Raw genomic sequence first — 11,360 nt, 5'->3', positions numbered from 1 at the left:
GTTGCCACTGCCCACGAAGGCTCCGTTGGTATTTACCTCCACAGTACTCAGCAGGACCCGGACCGAGAAGCAGTTTCCGCGGGCTCCTTAGCCCTGGGCCAGAGCAGTTCCGGGAGCCGGAACTCGGCCACTCCGTGCTCGGTGCATGCTCTGATAAGAGCACGCTCCAAGAAGCAGTTTCCGCGGGCTATTTAGCACGGAGCCTGAGTAATTTGTCTGCAAGCCGCAGGCGAATGGCAGCCTGAAATTACCTGTTCTATGGCTGAATGAGCTGCGATCAGTCGAAAACAGGGATGGTGACGTCAGCTCTCCAAGATGGTGGCCGCTGGCCTCCTCTGTGGTCTGACCGGTGTGGAGAACCGAATTGGACCGCTTCCTTCCCCTGTCTCAAACCCAGAATTCAGCACTGAGTATGGTGCTTGCACAGCTGGCAGAAGCCCGCAGAAACTGCAGCGCTGTATCCCTGCGTCGCTATCTCCTCATTTCCCAGCGTGCCCCGCAGACTCTAGCCGCGGGGCGATTTGCCAAACAAGCAGCGTGACCCTCCATGCGGACAAATCTCTCGCGTTTGAGCCCCTGTAGCCGATCCTCGTGCGATGGAAATCCTTCCTCCAGGTTCCGGAGCACCCCACTTTTGCTGGAAATTCCTAACAAGATAGCCTTTAGCCGTCCTGACTTGTCATTCTCCCACACAGTGACGCAGCACACGGGGGCAATGCACTCCCCTCGCCGCCATCTTCCGACAATCCTGTTTTTTTCTTAATTTTTTTTTAGTTGTAGTTGGACACAATACCTTTATTTTATTTTTTTTTTATGTGGTGCTGAGGATCGAACACAGGGCCCCACACATGCAAGGCAAGCGCCCTCCCGCTGAGCCGCAACTCCAGCCCTTTTCTCTTATATGTGGAAACTAGATAGGAAAAAGGAAAAAGAAAGGGGTAAAGAGTCCATAAAACAACTACAGCCTAATACGTCTCATGAACAAAAATGCAAAAATCCTCAACAAAATATTAGCAAATTGAATCCAACAATGTATAAAGAGAATTAAACCACAATCAAGTGGGATCTAGCCCAGGTATGTAGGGCTGATTCAACATTCAAAAATCAATTAATGTAATCCATTGCATCAACAGGCTAAAGAAGAAAAAATCATATCATCATATCAACAGATGCAGAAAAAGTATTGGCAAAAACTAACGTCCATTAATAATAAAAAGCTGGGCTGGGGATGTGGCTCAAGTGGTAGCGCGCTCGCCTGGCATGCGCAGGGCGCTGGGTTCGATCCTCAGCACCCATTAAAAAAAAATAATAAACTAAAAAATAAATATTTAAAAAATAATAATAATAATAATAAAAATCTACAGTAAACTAGGAATACAAAGGAACTTTCTGAACTTGATAAAGAATATCGAGAGAGAGAGAGAGAGAGAAACTAGAAGCTTTCCTGTTAAAAGCAGGCACAAAGCAAGAATGTCCTCTCTCACTATTCCTTTCCAATACTATACTGGAGGTCTTGGCTAATGAAATAAGGCAAGAAAAGATATACTGATTGGGAAGGAAAAAATAAAAATGTTTTTGTTTGCAGATTACTTGATCGTCAGTGGAGAAAACATGAGTCAAAAACAACAACAAAAAAAATGAAACCAATAAGTGATTATAATAAGTTAATATACAAAAAGCAATCACTTTCCTATATTCTAGTAATGAACAAGTGGAATTTGAATTAAATACATGACATTATTAACATTAGCATTCCCATAAATGATATGCTTAGGTATAAATCTAACAAAACATGTACCATATCTATATAAAGAAAACTATAAAACTGATAAAAGAAATCAAAGAACTAAATACATAGAGCAACATTCCATATCATAGAGAGGAAGATTCAATATTGTCAAGATGCCAGTTCTCAATTTGATCTACATTCAATTCCTTCCAAATCAAAACCTCAACAAGTTATTTTGTGGACATGGACAAAGTGATTGTAAAATGTATACGGAGGAGCAAAGAATTAGAATAGTCAACACATTATTAAAAGAGAAAACACCATGTACAACCAGAGGAATGAGAAGTTGTGCTCAACTATGAATTTGCAGTTTATGATAACTTCATGTGCTAAACGGGCATGGCAACAAATCTCTTCCTGGGTCCAGTCTAGTTTAGTTTTAACTAAGATAAAACAGGGCTCAGAAGAATTATTTTCGCACTTTGTGGATCAATTGTATAAAACAGCTAACAGGTCAACAGGGGATCCAGATGCCTGTGAATTTATCATTAAGTAGCTAGCATTTGAAAATGCAAATAAAATTTGCCAGAACATCCTCAGACCCCAGAGAAAAAAGAGGATCGTTTCAGAATTTATTTGCCTTTGTGCAGATGTCACTCAGACCCAATTGCAAGGTATTATGCTTGCAGTGTAAATGAACTATAGTACATCCAGACAAAGGAATATTATTCAGTGTTAAAAAGAAATGAGCAATAAAGTCATGAAAAAGGAACTTTAAATGCTTCTTGCCAAGTAAAAGAAGCCAATCTGAAAAGGCTACACACTACATAATTCTAACTGTATGAATGACACTCTGGAAATAGCTAAAACTATGGATAAAATGAACATCAGTGGTCACTAAGAGTTGTGGGAAGAAAGGAATGAATAAACAGAGCACAAAAGATTTTTAGGGTAGTGAAAATATTCTGCATGATACTCTAATGGTGGGTACATTACATTATAAATTTATCTAAACCCATAGAACACACAGAACCAAGAGTTAACACATATGGAAACTATGGACTGTGGTTGAAAATTACACATCAGTGGAGGTTCATCAGTTATAACAAATGTTTTCTCCCTGGTGGGAGATACTGCTAATGGGAGGGCTTTGCATGTGTAGGGGAGGAATATATGGGATATCTCTCTATCTTCCTCTGAATTCTGTTGTGAACTTCATACTGCTCTAAGAAATGTAAAGCATTTTAATTGGATGTAAACTATCTCATAATGTTTATATTGATTATATGTTTAAAAAAATCATAATATTCTGAACTAGGTTAAATAAAGTATATTTTTAAAAGCAACTTCACTTGGCTCATTTTACTGTCTTTTTTGGGGGGGTGGGTAATTGGGTTCCATCCTAGGGCCTCATGCATACTAAGCATACACTCTACCTGTGAGCTATACTCCCAGCCTCTTTTTACTTTTTTTAATTATAGCTATTAGAAACTAAAATGACAGGGCTGTGGGGTATAGCTCAGAGGTAGACCACTTGCCCAGCATGTTTGATCTCCAGGATAGCAAGAACAACAAAAAATAATTAATAAAAATAAAAATTAAATGACATATTTGGCTCACATTTAGGGTCCACACTCTGTTTCTATTAGATAAGGCTAATCTAAACAATCAAAGGAACACCACAATATCAGACACACCTCTGGGCTCTTAAACATTTTCAAAATATAAACAAAAGAATGGAGAAGGGTAAATAGTATCAAGAGCATTCAGAGGGCATGTGTTAGGTACAGCTGCAACAGTGGTAACAGCTATTATTTCATTTTAAGTGGCCAATAAATATAAACAATGGTTTTCCAGAAAAAGAGATGCTTCAGTTGTACATTCACTTCTCCCTCTACTTGGGACACCCTTTCTGGGTGCAGGCTCACTCTCTTCACTACTTTGTTTTCTTTGTAGTACTGGGGGTTGAACCTGGGGCCTCTTGCATATTAGGTGAGCACTCCACCACTGAGCTATGCCCCCAGCAACTCCTGCCTACCTTTGATGAGCTCTGGCCTGTAAGTCTTGCGCAGCTGCTCCAGAAAATTGTTGTAGAAGCCCTCTGCCTGCTCTGTGGGCATCGCCAGGTGGAAGTCAGGCTTGTTCCCCTTGAGGACACACTGAAGAGTAAACTGGCTGACACACAGCACCTCATACTGTTTGTCCATCACACTCTTTGACCAGTGCTTACCACTCTCATCCTCAAACACACGCAGGTTCAAAATCTTTCGGACCCTAAAGAGAAAAAGAGTGGTGAGAGCTACATGCAGGATCACAAGGCTCCCAACACACCCTGTAAGCCCAAAGTGTCCCCAGCATCCTGCCAAATAAGAACCTAATGGTGACTCCATCACTTAACGGATGGTGTGACCATGGGCAAGTTACTAATCTGCTCCATGCCTCATTTTCCTCATCTGCAATACTAGGTAATAACAGTCCTAACTCATATGGTTTTAGGGGGGATTTCCTTCTTTTTTGTCAGTCCTTCCAATTTACAGCAACTACTGGTGGGAACAGAGGCCAAAATGACAACCACACCATAGTCAGTTCCTCCAAGTTAGGGCTATATCCATACCTAAATCCAATGCTGATTTTTTACAGAAGAATTCAATCTTTACACAGGAATAAATGAAACCCCATCTTATACCCCTTCTTAGAGTTATTCAAAATAATCAATATGCAAATACTCTGAGAGAAAACTTGTAAATATTGCAAATGTACAAAAAGATCTAAGAAAAGGCACCTGATAATTATGTCATGTGCTTCTTGAGCCCTGAGGGGCTTTCCCCATACTTGTAGATTACAAAGGACAGCCACCAAAATTACATATAAGAGGTTGTGAGGGGAAAGGGAAAAAAAAAAAAAAAACAAGGGAGAGAATTAAATTACAGCAGATGGGGTAGAGAGAGAAGATGGGAGGGGAGGGGAGGGGGGTAATAGAGGATAGGAAAGGTAGCAGAATACAATAGTTACTAATATGGCATTATGTAAAAATGTGGATGTGTAACCGATGTGATTCTGCAATCTGTATTTGGGGTAAAAATGGGAGTTCATAACCCACTTGAATCTAATGTATGAAATATGATATGTCAAGAGCTTTGTAATGTTTTGAACAACCAATAAAAAAAAAAAAAGGACAGCCACACCTTGGAAGGAACTGGACAGGTAAGATTTAAGAACTACAAAAGAACTGACTGCATGAAAGCTGAAATTTCACCACCTGAGAGCCACCTTTGAATGATGTTAAAAGCAAAGGCATTTCCAAGGGCTCTAAATATCCTAATCCATTGACTCTTCATGTGGGTGTCCTCTGCAATGGGTACTATACTCCCACTCCACAGCCAGCGTGTGCCTTACATTGAATCACATCTCTTAATCACTAATTAAGTATTAGCTGTCCACTATGTCAGAGCCATAGAAAGACTCAGACCTAAGGTCTCAGTCATTAACCACTACCATCTTCTACTCCTCTTTTAGCATCCAGGGAGGGTATAGTCAAATACTCAATACCAAGAGTGCAATATTAACATTCCTATAGTGGTATCAAACTGTCCTATCAGTCATTGACACCTTAGTAGGAATTAGGTTCCAAGTGGGACTTCCAATGTAATAACAAAGGCACAAATGGGCAGAGTTATACCCAGGCTCTTCAAACCAAGGAGCAGAATATATAGTGGCCAGAATCGAAGCAAATGTGTCAACTGGTGCAGGGGAAAAAAAGTCAGTCCTTCCTGAACTTGCTCTACCAAGACAGCTATCAGGTAGCAGCAATGGCAAACTCCCCTCCTTCAGTAAAAAAGCACCAATTTCAAACCCCAGTAGCCCAGATTCTAATTTGGGTTCAGGCTTTTTGCTAAAGTGTCTGTGAAAAACCAGGAGACAGAAATTTAATCTAAGTTCCAGGTCCTTATGTGAATCCCAGTTGCTCAGAAGGCTGAGGCAGGAGGATCTCAAGTTCAAAGCCTGCCTTGGCAACTTCGCAAGGCGCTCAGCAACTTGGCGAGACCCTGTCTCAAAATTTTAAAAAATAATTTTAAAAAGGAGCTGGGGATGTGGCTCAGTAGTGAAGCACCCCTGGGTTCAAACTCTGGTACAAAAAAAAAAAAAAGACAGAGAGAGAGAAAGAGAAAACATTAATAAGAGGCCCTGTTTTGCACAAAGAGGCAGAGCTCACAGGTGTAGTAACAAACAGAGATGGAGGCTAAGTTGTGCTCCCACTCCATTGCTGACTGTGGTTTGACAGTTTATTCTTCCTGGGTCTCACCTGAAACACAAAGATAGCCATACTACATCCAATGGGAGGATGGACCAAGATGACAGGGACTCACTCCCTTCAAAGGCACAAAAAACTATAGAAGTTGCCAATGAAACCACTATGTATCCCATGCACATGGCAATGACAGAGAAATTTGTGTCTTACATGTGTTCCAGTTCCTTCTGTGTATCTTCCAGTGAAATACCCAGCAATACACAAATGCCACGTCCAATGGCACTTATCTGCTCTTCTCCAACTAGAAAGGAATCAAAAGGGAGAAAAGACTTAACAAACAGGTATCATGAGTGCTTAGTGTTATTTTACTCATCACACATACTTCTCATAATTTCCTTGGTTTAAACTGAGAGATATCCAAAAATCAAATACAGGGAGATGACAATAATTCCCGTACGTTCTGATTTTATATCACAGGATTTTAGGGCAACATTTTCATATGCATTACCTCAGGTAATACAGGGTAAAACTTCTGGAACTATCTTTTTTTAATATTTTTAGTTGTAAGTAGACAAAATACCTTATTTATTTATTTATTTTTATGTGGTGCTGAGGATCAAACCCAGTACCTCACACATGCTAGGCAAGCACTCTACCACTGAGCCATAACCCCAGCCTCAACATCTGTAACTTTCTATGATCAAATCTGGCCATCTGTAAAACCAGAACAGGGTTTTCCTCCCCCACAAATAATCCAGCTAAGCTAGATTAATTCTTAGAAAAGAGATTTCTGTTTTTCTTGGAAATCAGCAAACCAAGTAACAAAATACATAAAGCACAAAATGGAAAATGTTCCCATCATTTTAAAAATGTTTTTCCTACTTACTGCAGAGCAGATAAATACATTATGCATAAACACTATGATTTTAAGGGGTAGGGGTATAGCTCAGTAATAAGGCGCTCACCTAGCATACACAAGGCCCTCGGTTTGATCCCCAGTACCACAAATGAAACAAAGAGAACAACAACAAAAATATAATTTATGCATTAAGCTTCACCTCAGAAAATTGCTGTTATTTCCCAGTGTAGTTCAGTAGTAACAATCTAAGCCAATGGCCTCCAAATCATTTAAAGCAGGCACCCCATCCACTAAAGAAAATCTCTTTCCATACACTGTTATATTTGCGCATGTATTTATAGTCAAAGGTATGCCCTACTAAAGTGGACAATATCACAAATGTTGCTATAGTACTTAGGCCCAGAGTCATCACAATGACGGTGAATCTAAATCCATATCTCAGTGGTGATCATGATAATGTCCTCTTTTTTGACAACTTTTTGCCCAATCACATTAGATTACTGTTGTTTGATTACTGCATTGCATACTAATCTAATGGTCCAATCAGGACTAGAACAGTCAACTCTGCCAGTTTCCTGTTATTTGCTTCTACTGAATAGTAATATGTATAAATATACCTAACAAAGCAGCACAGACTGTATACCACATTGCAATACACTGCAAATTAAAGAAAGAATGAGAATCTCACCTCTTTCTTCAAGTGTCTGACAAGGGACCACCTAACATTCAGACCCTAGGGGAACACCAGTATCAATCTATTTCCGAAATACTAGCAAAGTATAATTTCTCTTATTTTTATGCTAAAAAGTATTTTAAAATATTTTCTTTAGTGCTGATTTTCTTATAATAGACTATTTGTGATTAATTGTCCTGTGAGCCACTGACTCAAAAGTTGAAACAGAAATAATCTTTCCAGAAATAAAGAGTAAACAACTGGGCTTGGTTTGCTTGTCTGCACTGCTTTAGAAAAAGTCTTCTGGTTTTATTTGTTCTTCAAATAAATCAACACTTTCTACAGTGTCAATATGCTTTCTAAACACAGTAGATTTTAATTAATTAAAATAATGCACATACATTGCAGAAAATTTGGAAAATATAAGAAACAGACGGGCATGGTCACACATGCCTGTAATCCCAGTGGCTCAGGAAGCTGAGTTAGGAGGATTGCAAGTTCAAAGCCAGCCTCAGCAATTTAGCTGAGGCCCTAAGCAACTCAGTGAGATGCTGTTTCTAAATAAAATACATAAAAAGGCTGGGGATGTGGCTCAGTGGTTAAGTGCCCCTGGGTTTAATCCCTGGTACCAAAAAAAAAAAACCCAAAGACAAACTTTAATTGCCTTTAAAATATTAAAACTTTATTATTTTAATGATTTTTTTCTTCAGTACCAGGAACTGAATCCAGGGAGAGGTTCTACCACAGAACTACAGCCCCAGCCCTTCTTATTGTTTATTTTGAGACAACTTTTTCCTAAATTGCCATGGATGAACTTGAACTTGCAATCCTCTGGCCTCAGCCTCCTGAATCATTGGGATTATAGGTGTGGGCTGTTCCTATGATTTCCTTTTGATATTTTCTCTGTTCATTGGTTTTATTTCATATTTGTTTGTAACTGCTATAATCATAAAACTTTTATATTTAGATATAAATTTTTTTGTCTAATCTTTTCTCTTAACATTGCATAAAAATTTTTCTATGTCAAACTTCCTGAGCACCTTTTTTTAACAGTTGCATCCTATTCAGTGACTGACTAACCATTTTATTGGACACATGGTTTGTTTCAAAATTTTCTCTTCAATAAGTATGTGTAGAGACAATTTTTGTGCATAAAAGCTTTTTCTACAATTAGGATTACCTTATAAGAGTAGATTCGCAACATTTTTATAATTTATTATCTTCATAAGAAATAAAGTATGCCCCCAAAGTCTATATATGACACAGACATTGCCATCTTATTTTAGAGCAGTTTTGCCCTTTCTCCAGGAACAAGCATAAGAACCTGGAGGTTCAAAGGGTTCTTTTATGATAAACAAATGGTTTGCTAAGGGAAAAACTTGAGAATCACCACTGTAGACAAAAAGATCACAGGGCTGGAAAAGAGCAGAGATGTTTGCTCAATTTCTCCACAAATAAGTGGCATAGGAGACCCCTTAAAGACATCACGATCTCTGAAACATTATATACACACCAGAGTTTACTTGCTGAGACTTAGTGATGGACATGGGGGTTACTGTGTTATTTCTTCTATTGAATGTTTGAAACGTTTCTGAATAAAGTTTTTAAAGTTAGGAGTACAGCTCAGTTTTAGAATGCTGCTTAGCATGCAAAAAGCACTGAGTTCAATCCCCAGCACCATAAAAGAAAAAAAGTTTAACAAATAACCATTGTAAAAAAAAATCAAAATGTGTCTGACCAATCTTTTTTTTAATATTTTTTAGTTGTTGATGGAAATGTATTTTTTATTTATTCATTTATATGTAGTGCTGAAAATCGAACCCAGGGCCTCATGCATGCTAGGCAAATGCTCTACCCCAACCCCTGATCAATCTTATAAAAGGAACCTGCCACATAACAAGATGTGTGAGTTCTGCTACTTCGTCCTTGCCATAAAATAGGAAGTGGTGTTTCAAAACCTCTAAAATGAAATGTCATTCAAATGCTGCTTTCAGTGAATCCACTCAAATTTCTTGGGGAATCCAGAAGATCCTTTGCCATTACAACTCAACTAGAAGGTCTGGATAACTCAAGGGTCCCTCCATATTGAGAATTCCATGGTTCCCCAATCTAGAATTTCCAAATAACTTAACATGTTCTCACAATTTAATCCCCTTATCTTTTTTTTAATCTTTTGGTTTAACTAAAAGTATACAATTTAATGTAGAGGGGGTTTGTTTGTTTGTTTGTTTCTATGCTGGAGATTGAACCCAGAGCTTCATGCATATTATGCAAGTAGTCTACCACTGAGCTACAGCCCCATCCCTACAATTTAAGTAGTAAATTAAAAGAACTCAAACTCTGCCAGATGCAGAGCCTGTAATTCCAGCCACTTGGGAGACTGAGAGAGGAGGATCACAAGTTTGAGGCCAGCCTCAGCAACTTAGTGAGTCCCTAAACAACTCAGCAAGACTTTGTCTTAAAATTTTAAAAATAAAAATAATTAAAAAAAAAAAAAGGTCTGAGGATGTAGCTCAGTGGTAAACAGCCCCGGGGTTCAAACTCCAGTACCAAAAACAAACAAAACCAAAAAAAAACCCTCAAAATCCATTCAGCAAATCTCACAGAATAAATATATATCTTCAATACTCCAGATTGCAGGACAGAAATTGGTTCAAGGGGAAGAAATTCAAATTTGTTGGTGATGACCATACAAAACAGACAGCAAGATTCTCCCAAATAAACAAAAAGTCTTATCTATGAATTCCCCCCCAGTTTTTGTGAATGTGAATATTAATTGAAATGCTATAAACCCTTTGAAAACTCCAAGAACCCCAGTTCTGGCCTACCCCTTACTCCTTATTATTCCAGGATCATTCCAAAACCAAAGTTACCCAACAGCTTACTAATAAAGGTTGAAAAGTAGATCTAAACACGTGATTTTGTTTCTTGGGGGGTGGGGGTTGTTTTGTTTTTACATTTATACTTCCTGGACTCAAAAACACATCTTTGGTGTAGACTGGCTTGGAGGAAAGAATATCTGGAATTTTTTTTTTTTAATTAAAACAATGTTTTTGGTTTTTGTGGTTTTGTTGTTGTTGTTGTTGTTGTGAAAAGGGGTCTCCCTATGTTCCTCAGGCTGGTTCCTGGGCTAAAATCATCCGCCTGCCTCAGCCTCCTGAGTAGCTGGCACCCCTGGCTTGAAACAATATAATATTGCCAATAATAATTTATAAGACTAAAGACAATATAAAACCTGTCATTTGAATTTTTTTAATACCTTTCAAATCAAAGTTTCAGTACTTAACAACAACTACACTATCTACGTTAATTATCTGGACCCCTGTTGTAGAGGGTTCAAATGATGACTAATGGTTGGGTGACCTGATCCACAGAAATTAGAAAAGAGAAATATTCCATCTCAAATTCTTTAGGTTCTGACCCATACTGGCAGGGTTCAGCATGGGGAAGACCTGCATCCAGGGACTGGGAACCTTCTGCATCTGGTCTAGGCGAAGTCACGTGCGTGTACACAACTGTCAGAGCTCATCAGAGAAGCAACTCTTCACCTCTGTGCATCTTATCCGGAGTCAAGCTCCATAAAAATTGGGATGTGCAAACAAACGGGCAAAACTGCAGCATTCAAGGTAGAGCAGTGGGAAGAGGGCGGGGTCCCCGCTCCGGAAATGCTCCCTACGTGTTGTTTGTGCAACAGTGTACTGAAGAGTCGGCCAGGGGGACACTCGCAGGTTCTGCTACACAGTACGCAGGACCAAAAAGAAAGAAAGAAAGAAAAATGACGATGATAACGATGATGAGGTGCGCTTAAACTAAACCCAAAACGGAGCTCCGGAACCAGCGGCGCGCGGCC

General features: G+C 39.0%; 1 protein-coding gene across 2 annotated transcripts in view; it reads right to left on the bottom strand.

Annotated features, from left to right (window-relative positions):
* Positions 1-11,360, bottom strand: part of Dtd1 (D-aminoacyl-tRNA deacylase 1) — a 179,388-nt gene that overhangs the window by 167,735 nt on the left and 293 nt on the right. For both annotated transcript variants that reach the window (XR_007350537.1, XM_015490565.2), the window contains exons 2-3: positions 6,189-6,279; positions 3,768-4,003 (exon numbers count right to left, since the gene is read on the bottom strand). Coding sequence is in view for 1 of the 2 variants with exons in the window: in XM_015490565.2 (XP_015346051.2) it covers positions 3,768-4,003; positions 6,189-6,279 (327 nt within the window). In the remaining variant the exon portion in view is untranslated. The remainder of the gene's footprint in view (positions 1-3,767; positions 4,004-6,188; positions 6,280-11,360) is intronic.

Source organism: Marmota marmota, unplaced genomic scaffold (assembly GCF_001458135.2).
Source record: "Marmota marmota marmota unplaced genomic scaffold, marMar, whole genome shotgun sequence".
Lineage (NCBI taxonomy): Eukaryota > Metazoa > Chordata > Mammalia > Rodentia > Sciuridae > Marmota > Marmota marmota.
Note: the sequence above shows the minus strand (reverse complement) of the source record. Positions and strands in the feature narration are given on the sequence as shown.